At 37.3% G+C, this 25,024-nt stretch overlaps 1 protein-coding gene across 2 annotated transcripts in view; it reads right to left on the bottom strand.

Annotated features, from left to right (window-relative positions):
* The window catches only part of LOC134754826 (serine/threonine-protein phosphatase 2A regulatory subunit B'' subunit beta-like), a 146,738-nt gene that overhangs the window by 28,951 nt on the left and 92,763 nt on the right, over positions 1-25,024 (bottom strand). For both annotated transcript variants that reach the window (XM_063691253.1, XM_063691254.1), the window contains exon 2: positions 7,456-7,668. In XM_063691253.1, coding sequence (XP_063547323.1) covers positions 7,456-7,668 — 213 coding nt within the window. The remainder of the gene's footprint in view (positions 1-7,455; positions 7,669-25,024) is intronic.

Raw genomic sequence — 25,024 nt, 5'->3', positions numbered from 1 at the left:
TTATACTTACTTTACTCTTTGGTATAAATTATCTATTGGCATTTTTATCTGTCACCTCTCCAGTTATATAATTCTTAAACCTCCTTTATAGTTATGTTAGCCTGGTACATGTATGTATCAAACAAGTATACACAGAGAGAGAGAGAGGGAGATAAGAGACACCGTGCTGGTCGAGCGAAAGTTAACTTTAGTGAGTTAATAATAGAGTATACAATTAAATTATCTATGGTAGCGTTAAACGTTTAACGCTGTCAGTTGGAAGTGCCATAAGAAGTTTTACTTCAATAAATATTTAAGGGGGGCTCCCATACAACAAACGTGTTTTTGTGCCGTTTTTAGGGTTCCGTACCTCAAAAGGAAAAAACGGAACCCTTATAGGATCACTCGTGCGTCTGTCTGTCTGTCTGTCCGTCTGTCACAGCCTATTTTCTCCAAAACTACTGGACCAATTAAGTTAAAATTTGGTATACATATGTAAGTTTGTGACCCAAATACGAACCTGTAACGTAAACAAATGAATTTTAAACATGGGGGCCACTTTCGGGGAAAATTAAAAAATAAAGTTTTTCATACTATATCGTGTTACATATCAAATGAAAGAGCTCATTGTTTGAATCTCAAATATATCTTATTTATAATTTTAGGATAAACAATTTAGAAGTTATTCAAGAAAATAGGCAAAAAATGACCATTCCCCCTTTATCTCCGAAACTACTGGGTCTAAAATGTTGAAAAAAAATAATACACAACATAGATCTTAACCTATAGATTACAGGAAAACCTATTAGAAATGTGCAGTCAAGCGTGAGTCGGATATAATTACTTAGTTTTTGATCCGACCCCTACGGGTTTTTTAAAGAGACATTTCACTCACGTTTCACATGAAAAATACATTGTTTAAATTGAGTAATGTACGGAACCCTTGGAACGCGAGTCCGACTCGCACTTGGCCGGTTTTTTTGCATAATGGTACGGAAACCTTCATGCGCGAGTCCGACTCGCACTTGGCCGGTTTTTCACCTATAGCTGCCTGAGCTGAGCTGATGGTGTGGCAATTAGTAGTGGTTACGACTAAATTAAATATAAGTATCTGCAGTAATTATAGTCATTAACAAAATTTCTAGGTAAATCAGAGGCATCGATTACGCAGATTACGAGAGAAGGTCGGGTCGTTCCTCCTGAGGTTATAGGCTGCCAAAGAAAAGCAAACCAAAAATAAAAAGAAGATACAATTAGACGAATTTGGCCTATGTGTGATATGTAAAAAAATACATTAACTTTATACGTTAAAAAAGAAGTTACCGACAATAAAAAAAATTAGGACATCGCATATTTGGATACTAATTTTGATTACCTACGTAAATTGAAATATGTAAATAAGTCGAAGTAACGAGTTGCCAATCCATATTGGTCAGACTATACTGAACTGTTGACATATAAATGAGAATTATAGCGCCCTCTTGACAATGATCATATATTCCTAGTCAGGCTTTACCTATTTTGGTCTTATTTATTTATTGTAAAGTTTTAAGGTTTCATGAAAATATCCGTTATACTCGTATACTTATGTCAACGTCAAATGTCAAACAACAAACGTAAAGGACGCACTTATGCGGCAGGACATGGATGTATTTATGTTTGCATCATGTGTTGCCTGTTAAAGCTCATCAGTGGCGCCCTCAAAAAAATTCTACAATTTTATGTATACCACATAGAGTCGTACCTACACTGTTAGTTATTTACGCTTGTGTGTCCCAGCATAATGGCAGTTTGCGTGAGAAAAGTCTCACGACCTTCGTCGGCGTCATTGTATATAACAAAAGATTCCGTAATTCCATATTATCCATTTCCTGAATCCTACTTTAAGCTACCTAGTAGGTATATTTATTTTCAGCACACCAGCTGGTAAAGGCTCTCTTGATTGTTCAAGAACTGATGAGAAAGTTGCATTTTATCCACATGTGTGGCAAAGTAATCTAATGGACCTCAATAACTTAGTAAGGTATGTAACTTGCCAATTCTGCCATGAACCTCAAAATTTCATGGCGAATTTATGAAATTCATTGATAACGTGTCGATGCAATTATGCAGATAGGTTGCGTCAGAAGAGTCAGATGTCTCTACTATTTACTCGTAGGTACCTATTGTAGTAGTTGTAATAGTTGTAAATATTGTAGTTCGGGAGATTTTCCGCAACTCGACGACTGGCGCATGGGGCCCACTTATTATCAGTCCGCCGGACGATATCAGCCTGTCAATGTCAGTTCAGTTCAGTTTTTGGTTCTTATGGCATCTGTCCATTGGAACAATTTTGCCAGCATCAAGGTTGTGGGAGCAGAATTTCAGTATCAGAACTTGATCCAGTCCGTGTAGATGCTTGATCGGTTGAAGAATCTAAACTACTATAGGAATAAAAATAGAAAAAATGGACGACCAGAAAAACCAATAGAAACTATATTTGATACAGTTTTGATTTGATACAGGTAAAAACTGGTACCTATTCGGTGTAAATATAAATTTCGTCAGTGAAAATGTGTTCGGCTACAAATAAAGTGAACTAGATGTGTGAATATCAATAATATGTGCCAAGATAGGACCATTAAGTGAAGTGAACCCCCCAAAAGACGGACAATCTTGGGCAGTGTTATTTAACGCAGCATTAATAAGGAATTTTGAGCCTATTACTAAACGACGTGATATACCTACCGGCTGAACTGATACTGTGAAATAAGCCGATCTAGGGTACCATTAGTTCAAGTTGTTGAGCTTAGCACTGACGCACACAAGAAACTGCGTGAAATTGCTATTGAGAGGAGATAAAAGAATGCAGTAACGTCTAAAGATTATGTAGCTTCAGAAGCAATTTATCATAAATCTTGTTAACTCGCATACGCCACAACTATCAGGCAATGACCAGATAAAATAAAATAAAAATTGACGAGTATAGTACAGCAGAGAAGTTGTCATTTAACAAGCTTTACGACTTTACAAGAAGATGTATTCATAAATAAACCCAAGAGTAAAACCTCAAAGTTTTCTATTTACTTGCGAAACTTATTTCTTACTTATTTGATGTCGTCAGCGTAACTAACAGATTCTACAAAGAAAAAAATTCAATATAACTTAAGTAAAGAGTTTTCATCCGGTATATCACGTCGTTTAATAATGAATAATAGGCTCAAAATTCCTTATTAATGCAGCATTAAAATTAAATAATACTGCCCATGATTGTCCATCGTTTGGGGGGTGTACTTTACTTAATGGTCCTATCTCGTAACATATTATACACATATCTAGTTTACATTGTATATTTGCATCATCTTGATTTGTAGCCAAACACATTTTCACTAAAGAAATTACTATTTAAACCGAATACTAGTTTTTACCTGTAACATATCAACATTAATATTACTATTATACTACAATTATTCTAAATTATTGCTAAAATTATTAAAATATACTAAAAGCATAATTTTTGTACTATACAACTTCTATTTGAAGCTTTTTCTTCTGTACGAAGTTATTTAGTCAACGGTGAATTTCAACGGAAGTAAAATAAATTCATATTTCCATGTGTTTTCAGTGATCAGACCCATACAAACTATACGTCAAATTAAAGACAATTTAGTACACTATTTTGTCTCATTTAAAACTTTTTTGTAATGTTCAAGATATTTTGTAAAAACCAGATTAAAAAAAAAGTATCACAAAAAATGAAAAAAAAAAAATCAATATTTCTTTAATTACTTATTTACGTTTGACTTTATCGATCAAATATGTGAACAAAATTTCAAGCACACATATGGAGCTTTTGCTTAAAAAAAATAGTAATGAATTCGGACAAATATTTCTTTAGTTATGGTTGATTTTTTAAAACTCAATATCCGCCATCTTGGATTGGCGGCCATTTTGGTTAGCTACCATTTTGAGATGGCAATCATGGTTTTTGAACATCATAATAAGCCTATCTAACTGCTGTGAAAAGGAAATTTGGTACCCCCAAATTATACTATTTTCCAAAATTTGGCTAGCTGGCCCATGGACTAATAATTAAAACAAAAATTTGACAGTTCCGAACAACTGACAGGCCGATATCGTCCGGCGTATGTCCGGCGGACTGGTGATCAGTGGGCCCGTTAATAGTCCCGTTGTTTAATACCTAGCTATCTACACGAAATTTCTCTTTGCACCCTTTCTAGAAAAACATTCTATTAAGTCCCCATTTGTGCTATAAGTCCCCATTTGTGCAATTTTTTAACCTAATTCGACCCTATTTTTAATTTGTATGTATGTTACCTCAGAACTCCGTCATTTCTGAACCGATTTGTTTTTTTGTTTGCATGCATAGAACGATTTTAGTATTTTCATCAACAAACCATTTCAACAGTGCCATTTGATGAAGTGGAACTGCTGATGACGACCAGAACGGGAATCTTAAAAACGTATGTTTCACTTTTGGCGAGTTGTCCTCTTCGTTATGTTTGTTAAGCAAGTAAGTTCTGAAGGTACATTTGTGTTAAGGTCTAGTTCTGATGATGGGTTCCATGAGGTTCAACTCCTCAAATCTTGATGGCTTCAGATCCAGACCTTAAAACTTGGAACGTACCGCGAAAATGTTTAATGATATGACAGTTTGGCCAGACAGGAACGAGTCTTGCACTTGCAGAATGATGCATCATTCGTAGGTACTAAGGAAAACTAAAAATGGAAAAGTAAAATTAATCTTAAAAAAAAGGAAAACCGACTGCAAGAAGGATAAAATTAAATATCATCCCGTTTGATATGCGCTAGCAACTGATACGTTTGAAGTCGATACCAAGCCAAATAGTTACAATACTGGTTCTTTCTTTCTCATCGAACTACACCAGGGTTGGCATACTGGTTGACGGCGTGTTGACGCTTATAAAAATTTGTCTTGGCACCGACTTCTCAAACGTATCAGTTGCTAGCGCATATAAAACGGGATGATATTTTATTTATCCTTTTTGAAGTCGGTTTTACTTTTTTTAGGGTTCCGTACCTCAAAAGGAAAAAAAATGGAACCCTTATAGGACCACTCGTGCGTCTGTCTGTCTGTCTGTCCGTCTGTCACAGCCTATTTTCTCCGAAACTACTGGAACAATTAAGTTGTAATTTGGTATACATATATTATGTAAGTTTGCGACCCAAAGACGAACATGTAACGTAAACAAATGAATTTTAAACACGGGGACTACTTTTGGGGGTTAAATAATAAAATTAAAAAATAAAGTTTTTCAAACTATATCAAATGAAAGAGCTCATTGTGAGAATTTCAATTATATTTTTTTTATAATTTTAGGATAAACAGTAGAAGTTATTCAAGAAAATAGGCAAAAATGACCATTCCCCCCTTTATCTCCGAAACTACTGGGTCTAAAATTTTGAAAAAAATAAACAAAATAGATCTTTAGACAGGAAAACCTATTAGAAATGTGCAGTCAAGCGTGAGTCGGACTTATTTACTTAGTTTTTGATCCGACCCTTACGGGTTTTTTAAAGACATTTCACTCACGTTTCACATAAAAAATACATTGTTAAATTGTGTAATGCGGAACCCTTGGAACGCGAGTCCGACTCGCACTTGGCCGGTTTTTTAAGATTAATTTTATTAGGCAATAAAGTTGAAAACAAGTAATAGACTTCGACAAACGTTATTTCAAATATCATTCAAGTGATTGGTTTACTGCTTTTGAAGGGAGGTGCACTTTAATGTATGGTGCATTGAATGCGGTGTGGGTGCAGTGCAGTTCCCCTTCGAGGCGCGGCCGGGCCGCGGCTGGCCGAGGGCCAGCAGGGCCTGCGCGGTGCGCGGCAAGGCGCAGCCCGCGCTAGCCGCTCCTCTGTCAAGTATCAACAACTCGTGATTACCGAGCTCACCTTGGAGCTAGGCCTGCTACCACCGAAGATGCCGAGATGACCGATAACGAATGAAGTTTTTTTAACTTCATAAACTGACGACATTTAATGGATAAACAAATGTTTTCGCAGATGAATTTTTGTAATTTTTAGGGTTCCGTACCTGAAAAGGAAAATACGGAACCCTTAAAGGACTCGTCTAAAATAGAAGAAGATCCATTCCTTTATCTCCGAAACTATTAAATCTAAAGTTTCGACAAATACAGACATGACAAATAAAACCGTATCAATATTAGATATCTTTAATTTTTAATAAGTATAATGACTTGGGCATCGCCAGGCTACATAATGAATTAATGACATAAGGATCATCGTCAACTATATTTTAATTTTAATTGAACATAACGCTTGCGCTAATCACATGCAGTTTGAGCATTACAATTCACACATATTTAGGGGTACGGTACGAGTAAAGCATTACTTATGTGCGATTGCCAAGTCATTATATGTATTAAAAATTAAAAATATCTAATATTGATAAGGTTTTATTTTAACACCCCCTGGCACTGACTAAAATAACCGACTTGGTTTCACATTACATCTTAAAACTTTTTTTTAGTAGAAGAATTGCGTTGCGAGGCGAGTACTTGCGAGACTTCATCTTTTTACATGTACTTAATGTTTTTGATGGGATCTCATCTCTTTTTGATGATAAAGATAAAAATGGTAATCCTAATGTATAGGTATTAGCTATTACTTGTAATAAAATTTCTTTCGATATTCAATGGTGTTTTTGTCCAATTACATTGTTGTACACGTATCAGTGTGGGCTGACTGTAAATGCCTCACCTTGACTCTCAATGGCCGAAGCCCAGCGGTGTGCGAGATACACTAGACTAGAAGGCTATTAGTTGAGCAACCGTGGTGAAAGCTATACTGACGGTCGCTGATCAGATCGGATTTTTCTAGGTATCTCAGGAGCTTTGTGTTAATTATACGAACCAGCATGCCCTTAGACAGAAGGGAGGTAATAGCGATAGGCCTGTAATTCGATAGGTCTGATATATCGTCCTTTTTAGGCACAGGGTGCACAAGGGCTGTCTTCCACGAAGATGGAACATGCCATTTGTTGCTAGAGAGCGTCAAAAGGCGCTAACACGAGACACATCTCAGGAGCACAACTGCTGGTATGCCGTCTGGCCCGCTATACTTATGAACGTTCGAGGATAACAACTCCCGCCGAACATCTCTCTGCGTGATATAGATTTCTGGCATAGAGTATGCGCACCGCGAGATAGTCGGCGGTACGGCGCTACCGTCGTCGTTCAAGGTCGAGTTCGAGGCAAAAAGAGTACCTAATAAAAAATCGGCTTCCTCATTTGCGCTGTGGGCCAGATTACCATCAGCATTTCACAGTGGCGGTAAATATGACTGACAAAAGTTTCCCTCGTCAGCTTAGGCAAGCCGGCACGTGCCACCTATGCCCCCCCCCCTAGTTACGCCACTGGCTGGAGCCTAACCCTGGAAATTAGAACCTACAGGTAAATTACCAAACTGTTGAATGGAACGTGTTCTTACCTGGCTATTAGGAAAGGTAGCGAAGGCGGACTGCACTTTGTGCATAGCGTGGTCCTGCTGGTGCGCAGGCGGCGGCCGGCCCTTGGGGAAGTGGAATCGTGGGATAACGCGCGCACCCGTGCCGCTGCTCGCCGCCGCCGCGCGCACCGACCGCTGCAGCGTCGTGTGCGCCGGCGCCGATGACACCTTCGGAGGCGTCGATGCTGCATAACTCTGGAAACAGACACAGAAAATGTTACTGTCATAGTTCAAAATATTACATATTGAAACCAGTTTTAAGCCTCTACACAACAACCTATGTAATTACTGCAATTGCACCACAGAACTATACCAAAATAGAAGAAAAGAGTGTATGTACCTCGCGTGGCGAAACTAAGACCCGGTGGCTCAATTGCTCGCCGCGAACTTCAGTCTGCTCCCGATCGATGTCTGCTTGCAACGTCAGGTTTTAAAAACAAAATGGTTTCTTGCGCAATAATTAACTGTTCAAACACTACCAATAAAGTTGGAGCTGTTAATTGAATTTGTCCTTAAATATCTGTTATTGATTAAGAAACTATTTATTTTATAATTTTCATCAAAACAGTAGCGGGCGATTGTGTGCGCACGCCAACGCAACGCTAGCTTTCCATTGCGGCTTAAATTTGACGAGCCAGACTGGCGTGCGTTCAAAACCAGCGATGTAAAAATAAGCTATTCAAACTGTCGAGCACTGTCGAGTCACGTTCAAGGTCGATTTCTCATTTTTTCTGTCAAAAGTAAGAATAGTGCTGTACACTGCGATTTTCTTACTCGATTATTAAAATCGATTTTAAAAACAGACGAAATGATAATTACGTTCTTATATTATTATGCAGCTATATAATGTACGTAGTGCAAAGCAAATATTATTAACAAACAGGTTATGGTTACTTCTATATTGCAATTTTGTTTTAGTTTTCCGAATGATCCTAATATTAAAAATAAATGGATTGAAGTAACTGGTCGTAAAAAATGGTTTCCTACGCAAAATGTTACACGCTCGGTCTCTCTACAAATTGCTGAACTCTTTCCTTCTATCTTGATATAGTTCTGTGATTTTTATTTTAAAATTTAATTTAGGCAACAAGGCCCATATTACATATACCTTATAGACTAACATACATATAAATTTCATAAACTTAAAACTAAACACTATTTTGGCAATAGAACGTCGTGGCTCCGTTGAATCGTCAACGTGAATTATATTTCCTCTGTCGAAAATAATTATCATTTCTTCTGTCGGTTCTTATCGATATTTTAGAATCGATGCCTTGTTCTAATCTATCTGTGAATTGATGCTTTTGAATCGTTTCGCGCGGCTTATGTTTCTCATCACTAAATTACGCTCGTGACGTCAAAGTACCTACGCAAAATGTTACACGCTCGGTCTCCCTACAATTTGCCGAGCTCTTACTACTTCTATTTTGATATAGTTCTGTGACTTGCACATATATAAAGCTAAAGACAAAAGTACAAATTAGATTTTGGCAACTTGAGGAATAATGTTCGATACTGCCCCAAGAGGGGGTGGCTTTGAACTTACATGGGGCAGAATTGAAATACAACCCATATTTCAAATCTGCCTATGTCATTACTGCACGAGTACCGAGATATATATAAGTACCAAGACTCGGGACGAGTGAAGAATGACATTTCCGCACGTGTATCGAATCGACGTTTTTTAATACAGTTGCGAAAAAATAAGAAAAGCAACAAGTAAGGATCGAAATTCGAAACTTTTATATTATTAATTCTGTGACATCATTGACATTGACATTATGAAGAAGTGTTTTTCTAGCTTTTATTCGACTAGAATTGATTTTGTTATTGTTATTGAACCCACTTCAATGTTAGTTTTTTTTTTCAAATGCATGTTCTATAAGACAGAATTTTTTTTAAATATTAAAACATTGTACTATTATTACCTAAATATAGTTATTTATGATTATTTGTGTATCGTATATTTATAAAAACAATATCGAATGTTGCCTTTGGAAACTTAAAACATTCTTGCAGTAAGAAAATACGCCTCTTCTTTGACAGGCGTTCCGTTCCATTCAGACAACTTATTAAGAACGGTTTTTCAACATTAAGAAATAAACGTGTTATAATACTTATAATGATGAAGAGGTATTGTAGCAATTTTGGGAATAAATAAAAAATATAAATGCCACAAGATATATATATTGATATTTACAAGCCACGGAAATCAACCTTATTAAATAAAATGCCACGGAAATCAATTTTATAAAAATGCCACGGAAATCAATCTTATTAAATAAAAAATGGCTAAAGCCTACTGGTACCAGTGGGGATCAGCCAGGAGTGAAGGTTGCGAGTAATAAATATTTAACAGTGGTTTAAATTATAAAAGATATAAAAAGGAAGACGTTGAGTAGATTGCCTAAAATTGGTAGGTAGGAAATAGGTTGGTCACTTCCCTTGAGAGAGGAGAGTGAGCTGCTTGGAGAAACAGGCCCAGGCCTATACCGGTTCCGGTCAGGCGAATGTCGGAGCCGCAACCAGGGATCTATGCCGGACACTGTGGTATGGCGTGCGCCGTGATCCGTGTCCAGAAAAAGTAGGAGCAATATGTTCTCCAAATAAAATGAAAAACCGCGACAAAAAGCGGTTCTCCTTATTTCTAAAGGGTCGGCTATTCACGTTAAAAAAACTTCCGTGATCCTGGATAAACCCGGTACTTGTTATAGATGGGCAGAAATGGCAGAATTACTTTTTTTTTGTGAAAAGATCAATTACTTTTTCACCATCACATCTAATTCCTCGAATTTAAACTGTTGTGAGACATACTAATATTAAATCATTTTACGGTTTAGACTCACTTGTTTTAGTCACTCGCGCGACATGTTTCGGAGAGCCTAGGTCTCCTTTCTCAAGCACTAATAGTGCGAGCAGCGTCCACGACGACCGTGTATTGCGTACTGCCGCTGCCGCGCGCCGCGTCGCTCGCTGCGCGCGCGCCGAGAAAACCGGTTGGGGGAGGTCTTGCGCTATCGTTGTAGGCGGGCACAGTGGTGTGTTTGGGTTTGGGTCACCTAACACTTGTAGCGCCACACAGCACGAACTCACTATGTCCACTACACTGTCACAACACTCACCGGCATTCTGCTGAGGAATCACAGGCTTCCATGCTGGCGGCACAGCCCAGCCGCTATCCCGATTGAAATTAGGGCGCCGCCCAATCTCGATCGCTTCACGTATTTTACGTGGTACGTAGCATTTTTCTCGTACCAGTAATCTCGCCTTGTCAAACCGAAGATAGTGCGACGCGCCTGTATCTAGGGCGTGCTCTGCCACTGCGGACACTAACACTCTAACAGTCTAGTGGACACGTTGCGTCCGGTTTCTCCTATGTAGGATTTACCGCAGTCGCATGGTATCTCGTAGACGCCCGGGTTACCCAGCGGATCCTTGTCCTTTGGAGAGCGCAGCACATTTCTAATCTTTACATGAGGACGGAAAATTGTCCTAATGCTAAACCTCCGGCGTAATAGGCGTCCAATTTCGTCCGTCACTCCCTTGATGTACGGTAGGTACGCAGGTGCTCTCTCCGCTGTATGCTTCTTTCGCAACGCTGACGAACCTGCTGCACGCTGGCTCTGTCTCCAACCATACCCATTCCTCTCTATCACATGTCGTACATGTCGCAGCTCGCCTTGCAGATATTGCGGATCACAGAGACGCAAAGCTCTGTTAATCAGTGCACGTGGGACTGACGACAGGTGTGCGGGATGATGATGTGAGCCAGCCTGCAAGTATCTGTCTGTGTGTGTGGCTTTTCTATACACCTTATGCGACAGATGTCCGTTCTGATCCCGCATAACCAACACATCGAGGAAAGGAAGTGCTCCCTCGGATTCCTTCTCAATGGTGAACTTTATCTTGGGATGCAGCTCGTTCAGATACGCGAGTAGCGGGTTCACGTCGCTATCGGCCACCACAGCAAACACGTCATCTACATATCGCCACCAGCGTTTCGGTTTGTATGGACCATTCTCTAATGCCTTCCGCTCAAATTCTTCCATGAATATGTTAGCCACCACTGGTGCTATAGTAGACCCCATTGCGACACCTTCAATCTGCAGGTAGTAATCCCCCCGCCAGACAAAATAACCCGAAGTTAAGCAAAATTCAAAACATGTCGCGCGAGTGACTAAAACAAGTGAGTCTAAACCGTAAAATGATTTAACATCTAATTCCTTCTCACATTCACAGTTTTCACACCTTCATCTTTTTTTTATTCTTTTGGCAGTTGTCAAAGCAAATCAAAGAATTCACTTGTAAAGAAAAAAAGGTTTCTCCTAAAGCGTTATGCTGCAGACATCCTCTAACATACACAAAAAAAGGTGGTTGTTATGAAAGGTATCTCAACACAAATACCAAAAAAAAGAGCACCTCCAACAACTAAAAAGGTCAGACTGAAGTTCCTAGTATTACTTCATAGTCATGTTACAAATATAGGAAATGAACCCGCAAACAATTGATCCTTAACCAAGGTGTCCTTTCTTCGTAACTAATAAAAAAAACTTTAAACGCTAACAACAAATGATTGTTATGAAGATGCAACCAGGCGCAAATAAACGGTACCTTATGACACTCGCGAAACGAATTATGTAAGCAACAAAAAAAACTAAATTATCGCAACTTTCCCGAAAGCTACTTTAAGATGTCTTTGACGTGATAAAAACCAACGTGTGGTGAGCTTACGTCAGCCAGTTCATAAACTTGCGGCGAAATACGCCTGACTATGCGACACGAGACAAACCGCGGAGCGAACTTCCCGCCAGTTCCTTCTCCGACAGGGCAACGTTGAAAATTCTTCCGCCATACTATTTCACCTGGCTGAAACATAACAGCCTTCCTTTTCTCATTATAGGTGTTTGCGTTCCGTTGAAAAGCAAAAAACAAGGAATCAGCAACTTTTGCATAGATGTCTTGGAGTGCTACAAGACACAAGGCGCGATCACTCCGACTACGGACCAACTCTGGGCCTGGAGTCTGAGAATGGGCACGTTGTCGCGTAGTCTCCACCTCACGTCCATACATTAAAAAATTAGGGGTATATGAAGTTGCGAGGTTTACGCATGAATTTAAATATAATGCTACTTTTGGCAAATTCCTTGCCCAAGTGGGATTATCATTACCTGTCAGAATACTAAGAGTCGTGATTACGGTTTGATTGTAACGTTCAGCGACGTTGGCCTGAGGCGTGTAATAGGGCGTGTAACACGGACCGGGAATATCGTAGGACCTTAAAAAATCTACGAATGCTATGCTACGGAAAACAGTCGCGTTATCACAAAGAACGTTGAATGGCGTTCCATAGCGCAATATCACTTCCGACTCCAAAGCAACTGTGATAGATCTCGTATCAGCCTTCTTCAAAGGTACCAACCATACAAATTTTGTAAAAACGTCAACTATGGTTAAAATATATCTATATCCGTAATAGGCTATCGGAAGAGGACCCACCAAATCTATGGAAATTAAATCTAGTGGAGCGTATACAGGTCTTGGATAAAGCTGGTGCCCACGCGGTTGTGTGTTAGAAATCTTGTATGCTTTACAGACTTGGCACTCCCCAAGGTATTCGGTTACATCGCGATACATATTTGGCCAATAGTATAAACTTCTCAATTTCAAATAAGTTTTCATGACCCCAGGGTGAACATTCGGGAACCCGTTGTGAATCTCAGCGATAGCCTCTCTTATTTTATCTTTAGGCAAAACCATCCGCCAGGAGTTAGTCTCTAAAGGATTATTAACCGCCATCTTACGCATTAGAACCCCATCCCGTATTGCATACGCCGGAAATATTTGTGGCGATCTTGTTGTACCTGTAAACACCCTCTCGAACCAGGGGTCAGTCGTTATGCTGTCACCCCGTCTGAAGGAAATCAAACCAATCTGGGGACGAGAAAGAACGTCTGGGACAACGTTTAATGCGCCTTTTCGGTGCTCGATCTCAAAATCGTATTGGGATATTAGAGTAGCCCAACGAGCTAGTCGGCCACTTGGATTGTCTAGGGTAATGAGCCATTTTAGGGCAATGTGGTCTGTAATTATCTTGAACTTTATTCCATCGAGATAGCCGCGAAAGTGTTTAATAGATTCCAAAACCGAGAGCAGCTCCCGTTCTGTCGTTGAGTAATTGCGTTCCGCTTTTGAAAACAACCGTGAGTAATAGGCAATTGGATGCTCCTCTCCATTAATATTTTGGGCTAGAACCGAACCAAGACCAACCGAACTGGCATCACATTGCAACACGAAAGGCTTTGTAAAGTCTGGACATGCCATAACCGGAGAATCAATAAGGACCGTTTTTAATCGCTTAAACGCAGATTCAGACTCACTGGTCCAACTGATGGGATCTTTGCCTTTCTTTTTTCCGATAAGAGACGTTAAAGGCGCGATGATAGATGAGAAATTATCCACAAAACGTCTGTAGTATGAGCACATACCAATAAATGCCCGTAGAGATTTTGCCGTCGTAGGCGTCGGGAAATTACTAATCGCCTCTAACTTTTTTGGATCGGTCTGGAGCCCGCGTTCATTGACAATGTACCCCAAATATCTGAGTTCCGATTTGCAGAATTCACATTTTTTTAGATTGATAGATAGACCGGCCTCTCTTAAGCGATCGCGGACTTTGGTGACAAAAACTTGGACTTTGAAAAAGGTTTCTCCTAAAGCGTTATGCTGCAGTATGTATTAAAATATGAAATATGCATATTTTTCGTATTCTTACATTCACAGTAGATTTTTATGTTGATTACGACGTTTAAATGAAACTAATATTAACAGTCATCAATAAGTAGTCATGAATTGGAAAAGTAAAAAGCACTAGTTCGCGAAAACCAACTTTCCGCACGCTAAACAGCCACGAAAAGTAGCACTTTTTGAGCAACTGTATTAAAAAGATATTTTGTATTGTATTTTGTAATATTGTAAATACAGAATTCTAATAAATATTATTTATATTAAACAAGACTAAACGTAATAAGTACTGAACCACTTAGTTCAAGGAATATAGGTACTGGCATTATTAGAATTTACTAAAATAACTAAAATATAATTACTGCTTCAACTTACGTCCCTACGTGTCAGTTAATATCGGAGCAAATATGAACATTTCTTATAGTCTGATGCAGTTTTGTATCATAGTCTGATGAAGTTTTCTATCTAATTAATGTAGGTAATGTCACTAAAGCACGTTTCAGGGTACCGACTCAACTTCAACAGCTTGCCCAACATTCTCACAATCACACATGTGTACTGCCAGGGGACTGCAGTGTAAATGGACTTTCGAACTCGTAACGTAAATAATTGTTTTTGTTAGTAGGTATTTCATTCTTTCATTATTTAAGTCATTTTTCTTGCAATCCTCCTTCCTTAGTAAGGTTTCTTGGAATGGAACGCGATTCGTACCAATCCGATGAAGGCACGCACTCGTACGCGTGGACAAGACGCGGCCGATAGTCTTTATCTGTAATTGCATTTCGATTGGCTCAGTCCGTAATTCGCACGTAGGTACATCCAGTCACCGTACTCGTACGCGTGGACAAGACGCGGCCGATAGTCTGTATCTGTAATTGCATTCCGATTGGCTCAGTCCGTAATTCGCACGTAGGTACATCCAGTCACCGTATTGGCAACGGTGGTCATTTTGTTTCTGGACTCTCCTTGGCCCACAAATTTAAGCCTGTACGTCACAACGAGCGCTCTATTTCTGAAACGGCCACGTGTTCCTCGTTAGTTGATAACTTTTAATCATTCGGTTCAACGAACTATCTATAAGTAAGTAGGTTGTAAAATAATTATGTCTAGCCAAAGAATAATGCGTCGTATGTTTTGGTAGTAGCACGTAATCGTAGTAGTAGCTGAGTAGGGTGTTTGTTTACTTATAGGATGTGCTGCTGCCTAGAGTTCCGGGCACCGAAGCAGGCAACCGCAACCGGGATAAGCGTGAGAGAGAGGAGTTTAGTTAATTGCCTATTCGTGACGTGCAGTTGCCAATATCGATATATTCAGAACACAGCCAATATTCTTGGAAAATTTCTTGTGGTGTAAATCGGAATGTAATGTCTTAATTACAAAATTATGATTGATAGCAATGATAGCACGTTAACAAATGCTTAGTGATATCTATCTTGATAGTGAAGCTTTATTTAAAGTAGAGGGCGTTGTCGCTTTTTTTGCCATGCTAAATTGAACATTATCATCGAGCCAGAAAGGTGTTCGTACCAGACTAGAGAAAACGGTCCGCTTGAGATAGCAAAAGTGGAGCCCTGTGTCTCACTCGCACATGTTGCCAATGTTAAAAATATACTACTGAAATTAATTACCGTCTTAAATATACTAATTTAGTGCTATATTTAGATTAAAGTTTTGATTTTAAGTAATTTGTATGTATTTTAAGTAACTGTGGAATGAACTGTCGCCTGCGGTATTTCCGGACCGATATGACCTTCAAACCTTCAAGAAAAGAGCGTATTCCCATCTTAAAGGCCGGCAACGCACTTACAACCCCTCTGGTGTTGCGGGTGTCCATGGGCGGCGGTAATCGCTTACCATCAGGCGATCCGTCTGCTCGTTTGCCTCCTATTTCATAAAGAAAATTGTAAATAATTATGATGTTAATATTATTAACTGACTAAACTAAGCATGTGCACTGCAAAAAACCGGCCAAGTGTGAGTCGGACTCGCGTTCCAAGGGTTCCGTACATTACACAATTTAAACAAAGTATTTTTTATGTGAAACGTAAGTGAAATGTCTTTAAAAAACCCGTAGGGGTCGGATCAAAAACTAAGTAATTAAGTCCGACTCACGCTTGACTGCAATTTCTAATAGGTTTTTCTGTAATCTATAGGTAAAGATCTATTTTGTGTATTTTTTTCAAAATTTTAGAACCAGTAGTTTCGGAGATAAAGGGGGGAATGGTCATTTTTTGCCTATTTTCTTAAATAACTTCTAAATTGTTTATCCTAAAATTATAAAAAAATATATATTTGAGTTTCTCACAGCTCTTTCATTTGGTATAGTTGGGTAATTTTAATTTTTTAATTTTCTCATTTACCCCCCAAAAGTGGCCCCCATGTTTAAAATTAATTTGTTTACGTTACATGTCCGTCTTTGGGTCACAAACTTACATATAGAGTTTTGAATGATTCACGGTTAGTTTCACTAGACTTATATTGACCGGGAATTGCCCGGTCAATATAAGTCTAACTTACATATATGTACCAAATTTCAACTTAATTGGTCCAGTAGTTTCGGAGAAAATAGGCTGTGACAGACGGACAGACAGACGCACGAGTGATCCTATAAGGGTTCCGTTTTTTCCTTTTGAGGTACGGAACCCTAAAAAAAATAGTAAGATAGATATAACTCCGTAATAGATGGATACAGTCTAAAGACAAAACGTGCCAGAAAATCAAAAAAATTTGATTCTCGATCAGATGGCGCCACTACCTTTGGCCTACTCTCGGACAGATGGCGTTGACGGTTTCGTTTGTTTTTTAACAATTTTAATGCATATCAGTGAAAGGACATGGGTCAAAATCATATAAAAATAATTAACCCTTTACCTACGGGTGTCAACCAGAGTTGCCAGTAAGGCAACACCGCTGCAGTACGGGTGTCAACTATAGTTGATCGAAGCTATGTTCATGTTTAATATTTTTTTAAATCAAAACGAGACCTTGTGTCTTGGTAATAGCGGTCATATTATGCATTGGGATTAATATAGGTGCAAGGAAAAAAATATCATAATGTTTCGGTAGATGGCATTGACATAAACATATTTTTATAATTACCGGTTTTTTGCTGTCAACTGGGGTTGACACCCGTACTGCAGAAGCGCAAATAATTGAACTCAATATGGCGGTCCTAGTGTTGTTTTATATTTCATCGACTTGTTGTAGGAGTGAGACGTGTGGGTGTTTTGAATGTTATGTTTAGTTTTGACTTTTCTTGGTCCAAATAGTTACAAAACTGGAATATAATTTTTTTTTACTAAAAACATAACTTCTTGAGCTTCTATCCCGTACTTACAGAAATATCGACAGTTGTATCGATATGCGCACATCACTATTTTTTGTCAGTAGCAGAGATTTGTTTTCATGCCACATTTTAAGTGATTTATTTTTTGCAATATTTCAATAATTATCATCATTCAAGTAGTTAGTTGTGTTAGATATATAATAAACTAATATTTTAAAACTTAATTTTGAGAAATTCGCTAATAGTAACTTAACATTCTTCAATTTCTTAGTGATTAATATTAAGCGTGAAATAAGAAATATTAGTGAATATAAATACACTAAGTGATAAGTTATTAACTAAACATATTATACTTAATGTGTGTGTGAAATTTCAAGCACGTAGCTGTAGTACTTCAAAAGTTACAAGTAAGTGAAATTATGTCAAACCGCTGACTCTCGCCAATACATGCGCGTATTGAGCGGTGACTGGGTGTTCAAAGTCCCCGTAGGTAAAGGGTTAATGGAAATCAAAAAAATCCTTTATCCATAAATATTTAAATACATTTTATCGTATTTTTATAATAAAGATGGCAGTGAATTTACTGTGGTTATAAAATTTACTATGACAGTACCGCTCTATCCTATTATATCCTCTTTGCTGGTCCTATCCTATCCCCAACTTGATGACATGTTTTCAAAACACGTGAATGCAAAATTTCTTAAAAATGGTGAAGAAATGTTGTGTTAAAGGTTGAGGGAGTGAAAGCTTTGCTAATTGTGGAATATCGTTTAACAAGTAAGCCATAATTATTACATTTTACGATAAAAATACAAGACAATATTGTCAAACTCATTAGGGTGACCATGTCGGCACGTTGACACGTTGTGAATCGGTCTTACAGAATTCTTATTATTTACGTAGATAATGTAAAAGCAAAGATAGATATAACTCCGTAATAGATGGATACAGTCTAAGGAAAAAACGTGCCTCGAAAATCACGAAAATTTGATTCTCGATCAGATGGCGCCACTAGTTTTGGCCTACACTCGTATAGAGGGCGTTGACTGTTTCGTTTGTTATTTATAATTTTAACGCATACCAGTGAAAGAACATGGGTCAAAATCATATAAAAATAATTAATGCAAATAAAAAAATCATTTATCCATATTTAAATACATTTTATCGTATTTTTATAAATATTTATTTTTAGTTTTAAAGTGTGTCGACAGATGGCAGTGAATTTACTGGGGTTACAAAATTTACTATGACAGTACCGCTCTAGTATAAGTTACTCTATGGTAAAAGTAAGTTTGTCTAAATAGGTATATCTTTATTTCGGCATGTTTAATTTGAAATTATTCTATAATTGCGAAAATTTTAATCCAGTCCTTAAACATTACAGACTCACATTAGTATTGCTTAATATTTTGTTACGGGAACGGTGTGTCAAACTATTATATATATATATATATATATTATATATAAAGTGCAAGGTGCAAAGTTGTATTTTACCCGCGAGTGTGGAATTGAAACACGAGCAAGCGAAAGGATTCTATAGTTGAACCACGAGCGAAGCGAATAGTTCTAAAATAGAATCCTGAGCGTAGCGAGTGTTTTAACACACGAGAAGTAAAATACATTTGCACCCGTGTGTAACACAAAACTTTTCCCCTCACTATAGCGAGGAAAGTGCAACGTCCACAGGCGTTAGATCATCTTCATCACTGGAATCACTGATTTTTTTACGATTATACGATATTATAACAGAAAACTCTGAAAGTCGTGTATTTTTACGTGTCGGAGTCGGTGAGAAAAATTTTGTTGACAATGTTGACATTTCTGACGATGCGTTTTGAAATTGCATCGACTCAACTTGTGCGTTCAGAATTACATTCATCATTTAAAAAAAAAACCAAATGTTTCTTATAGAATTTAAGGTTTATGACAAAATCATTAAACAATGCTAAATTTGGTATTTTTTATTAAATTCTCAAACCATTTATTTAATGATAATTAATATCGAACGAACCATTATTATGAGCGTCTTACGTTTTGTTATCTGTCAAGCTACTTAAACACGCTCCAATCAAGGTCAAATTAATTTCCCCACTAGTGGATAAATTGCGTTTGCAATGACAGATCTACAATGACGATGACGCTTACACTTACAAAATGACTGGTGAGCAAAAGGAACCCCATCTTTATAAAAATACTATTAGTGAGTGCGAAAGAGGCAGACTACAAATGAAAAAACGTGACTACTTAAAATTTCAATTTATTTAGAAAATGATACACCCTACTAATATACTCCATGTTATCCTAATATTCCACATACAAATGATTTATGCTCACTAATTAGAACGAGATGCATCTCAATAGTTTGACTTCTCATGTGGTCACACTTTTTGGGCACTACATATATTATACATATAGTCTGTCAAACAACTTTGTAGTAGAAAAAGGCGCGAAATTAAAATTGTCTATGGGACGAAAACCTTTCGCGCCTACATTTATCAAATTTACTGTTATTTTCTACTGACGGCAATGGCTTGATATAGTCTATTAACCTTTTTTGGCAATAAGGCCAAGCAACAAGTAGGTATATAGGTACAGTCGAAGGCAAAAATATCGATTCAGACAAATGGCTCAAAAATATGTGAACACGACTTTATTGTCTCAGGTGTAAGAGCATACACATATTTTTGAAACTTTGGGAATGTATACACGGTGTTTCCTGTAACAGGAGCAATAAATTAAACTGGCTGTACGCCGTACTCCTCAAACTGACCAACATTTATGTTCAGCAACTTTTTAAAATTATGAAATTTTTAGATTTAACCTTTTTCATGCCAATTAAATATTATTTTCAATGTACGTTGCCATCTGTGTGTTTGACGTTGCTTGTCACCCTTTAAACATAACAAATTTTGCAATACATTGTGTCTTAGAATAAACTTTAAAGTGTAAAGAAAATCAAAACACGTTATTTTTAAAAGTTGCTGAACATGAACAAATAATGTTGGTCAGTTTGAGGAGTACAGCCTACAGCTTAATTTAATGCTCCTGTTACAGGAAACACCCGGTATAATTATATCAAAGATAGATGGATACACTAAGGAAAAACACGTGCCTCGAAAATCAAGAAAATTTGATTCTCGATCAGAGGGCGCTACTAGCTTTGGCATACTGTCGTATAGATGGCGTTGACGGTTTCGTTTGTTATTTAACAATTTTAACGCATATCAGTGAAAGAACATGGGTCAAAATCATAAAAATAATTAATGCAAATAAAAAAAAATCATTTATCCATATTTAAATACATTTTATCGTATTTTTTTATAAATCTTCATTTTTAGTTTTAAAGTGTGTCGATATATGGCAGTGAATTTACTGTGGTTACAAAATCTACTATGACAGTACCGCTCTATCTTATTATATCCTCTTTGATTATATTTATGCCCTTGGCTGTACGTCGTGAGCGGTCGCCGCGTACATGCTTCGCGCCAAAAACATCGTTTGTATAGAAATCTTATTAAGATGGCCGCTACAAAACATAAACCTTTAGTTTCGTATAAAATGGAATAATAATATATTGATATGATTTTGCTTCGTATATATTCTAGACTATTTCTTCTACAGTTTTCGTTATTTACTATTTTCTTTTATTTATTAAAATATGAGAAATTTTGCTGTTCAAGTTATGGTTTCAATATAGTGCGTATAAAACTATAAACCAATAGATGAAAGGTGATCAACTTTTAGGCGAGAACTTTTTTTCAAATGCCGTTATTAATTCTACGCAAAAAGGTACATAACATTTTTATGTCTCAAATGAATCATCCACTGATTGTTGATTTATTAACCAAAAAATGAACGTAACTTTTTATATCAAACACGGTTATTTTAATGTTTGATTTAGTTGGTTCATCTACGTCTATAGGTACTTATGCCCAAAACTTGAACGAAGAAAATTACTAGTTCAACTTTTAACTTTTATCCCTAAAACATGAACACTCAAAAATTCAGTTAGTTCATTTACCGAAATCATGACCAAAAGTTGAACCAACTGTTTTATTGATTTACTAGCTGTGCCCGCGGCTTCGCCTGTGTGGAATTCGGTCTGCGGCATGGCTTACCGTTTCAGCCGAAAGCGAAGCGACCTACCTGGCTAGAGCGCCACTGAGTCTCTTCACCGTGGTCTTTCTCAGACTCCTGAGACAGTGCCCCTTGTAGCCTCAATGCGTTGCGAGACTTTCGCGAGATTCGATTTTCTTCAGGAATGCATAGTAACGCGTATAAGTCCCAAATCGTTTTACAATTACTCCGCAAACGAGATAGAAAAATTTTTTTTTTTTTAAGTACCCTCCTTCGTGGCCATTATTAAAAGGAAAGGACACGGCCGCTTCTCCATACAAAAGCAGTCTCCATTTTCCTCTATCATTATGAAAATATTTTTAGGTACATAATTTGATGTATATTTACCATAGCTACGCTACGTTTTCTACGTTTGAATTTTTTGATTATTGTAAAAATTAGGAGCGAAAAACAGATTACATGCAAATTTTTATTGCTTCTAACTTTTATAATAAGTAATTAAAGATTCCAAAAACACAAACTTACACGGGACATAGCTGTGGTTGATACACAACTAATTGTGTCAAAATATTTTGAATAATGTTAATATCAAGAGAGGAAAATGAGGACTAACAGTTGTACGAAAAGGTGATTTCGCGCGGGTCCTCACTTTCGTATTAAGTGCTTAAAGGATGCGATACGTATGAATATGGATGCGATACAATAACAATTACGATTAGGTATAATTCATGATGGAGAAAATTAATAATTTTAAATAATTACCTATGCAATTAAACGCGTGTTGATATGCGTGTTGATTTTACCTCTATGTAACTATGAATACTTGATTACTTAATGTTTACTCTGTTCCCCAAAAGATGGCACTGTGCAATGTGTGGCAATTAATTTATTGTTCAATTAAAAAAATTCATTTGTTGATATTCGTACCCCCTCTTCTAAACTTAGAGTTAATTTGGAAAAATCCATCCTCGGTGGCGTACACCAGTACACAGTAAGTTGTGACACGAATAGTCACAATGTACTAATTTCAGCGCCATCTGTTAGTTTCGCAGGGTACTCGATAGTCGTAGCACATATTTGAAGAAAAAGTTTGCACCTCCTTCCTAAGTAGCGCTATAAGATTCAGGTGCAACCTAACTCAATTAGTCGAGTGTGCTCAAGCGATAAAAATGTCAAATACGGCGTTCTCTGAATAAAAGATTTTCTTTTGGCATAATTAATCTTGGTGTTCCTAAGACTTATTTAAGAAGTGGAGCTACCCAGACTTTGGGATGTTTTAAATTAGGTTCTAAGTCGTTTAGTATCATTTTCAACTAAATCAAAAGACGGATACGTAGATTTCATGTAAATCTGTTCAGGCGGTTATTGATTCCCCCTACAATATTACACCTTCCTTTTCAGTTTTAAGGATTTTTTTTTGGATAAAAAATATGTTGTTCTATAGGACTATACCAAATTTTATCTGAATCGATTCAGCGGGTATTGAATCCCATACGAATTTCCACCTCCCTTTTCACACCCTTAAGGGATGATGTTTGAGATTAAAACTTTCCTATGCTCTTTCCTAGAACTCAAACTATCTCTATACCAAATTTAAACTAAATTGGTTCAGCGGTTTAAGCGTGAAGAGGAATTTAAAAAAAGTATTATTTTTGATATCATAAATGAATTCGGCATACCCGATTTATACTAAAACGATACCTAACTTGGCCTAGTAGCTTAAATGATATAGTTATCAAGATAAAGTTTTTAACCCCTTTTTCACCACCTTGGGGGATGAATTTTAAAAACGTTGAAAGTAATTTTCTTGCTTTTTAATATAATACCTTTTTGCAAAGTTTCAACTTCCAAGCTTAAAATAAAATTTGCACCCCAAGACAAACTCTCATCCCCTTTTCAACCCCCTGAGGCGTTAAATTTCCAAAAACGAAATTACTTTTTTGTAATCGTCTATTATACCTTTCTAAGAAGTTTCAAAGCATTTGTAATGGATTCAAACTTTCAACCCCCTTTTAACCCCGTTAGGGGACGAATTATTGATAACGCCGAAATCACTTTTCCTGTATTATAATAATATGCCCATATATACAAAGTTTCAAGTAACGCACTCGAAAAAAAAATGATCTCCATACAAACTTTCAACCTCTTTTTCACCTCCTTAGGGGATGAATTTTCAAAAACGCAGAAATTAGTTTTCTTGTATTTCAATAATATATCTTTTTACGAAGTTTCAAATTGCTAGCTTAAAATAAATCTTGAACCCCATACAAACTTTCATCCCTTTTTTAACCCCCTGAGGGGTAAAATTTCTCAATTTTTTTATAGCCTATAATCTGGCCGTGATTTTTTTCGACAGATTAATAAAGTTTGCATTAAAATCCGTTCAGCCGTTTTCATTTGATGCGCGGTCAAATAAACAGACAAACAGACAAAAATTCTAAAAAAACTGTTGGAACGTGTTCTGTTATCGATTCTAAGTATCCCCAGCCAATTTTTTTCGAATATCTTCCATGTACAGACTTTCGACCCTCTTCCGCTTTATTATATGTATATAGATAATTTATTTATTTGTTACATTAATATACTGGAGGATATAATTTACGTTGGTTCAATATATGAACAAATTGTTCATAATTAGGGCACGTCGTTCATTTACTGCCCAAATAGGTATGTTGTGGCACTTATTTATTTTTATTAAAATACTGAATAATGATAAGAATGTTCGGAGTTGTTTAATCTCAACCTGATTAGGTATATTGTTGTATCGTAATAAAAAATTAAAATTACTGGAAACGTGTTCTAACATATAGAAAAAAAATCTAAAGTTGAGGTAGTCGCTTAAGTGTTCATCTTTTGGTGACTTTACCCTATATTGATATATTATGTAGGTTTCAAATGCGTTCCTAATATAACAAATGATAATTCAAGATAAGACAGACAGACGTACAAGTAATCACCCCATTTACTAAACTAACATACCCTATATGGGTACAGAAACTATAGGTGTGCCCGTGGTTTCGCGTGTTTCGGTCAATGCCACTTCATAGTGGTAGATATCGTCTTTGGTGGTAGCTAGAGATGCCGCGGACGTGGAGACGTATGTACTCGTAGTTTAATTTTCTTATCAACTAAATAATTAACGTAAAATACTAAGACGTAGCTTGCTCACATTGAAAAGATTTTCCTTAATTACGTTAAAAGTATCTGCCAAGACGGGGATAGTCCGCGTTTTGATCAATTGATTCATGCATTGTGCTCATCAATAATACTTTGGGCTCGTGGTAGTGGTAGGTAAACACGATTCGCCATCGCGATGGATTCCCGTGTTCTATATTTATATAGTTGAGCGGGATAGAGAAGGCGCAGGGAGGCGGCGCATGCGTCGACTTCGCCTTACCACGTGGTATAAATAGTCGCCCCGCCCGTACACCGTACACCGCACCACAC

Source organism: Cydia strobilella, chromosome Z (assembly GCF_947568885.1).
Source record: "Cydia strobilella chromosome Z, ilCydStro3.1, whole genome shotgun sequence".
Taxonomy (NCBI): Eukaryota; Metazoa; Arthropoda; class Insecta; order Lepidoptera; family Tortricidae; genus Cydia; species Cydia strobilella.
The sequence above is the reverse complement of the archived record's forward strand: the minus strand, read 5'-3'. Positions and strand labels throughout refer to the sequence as shown.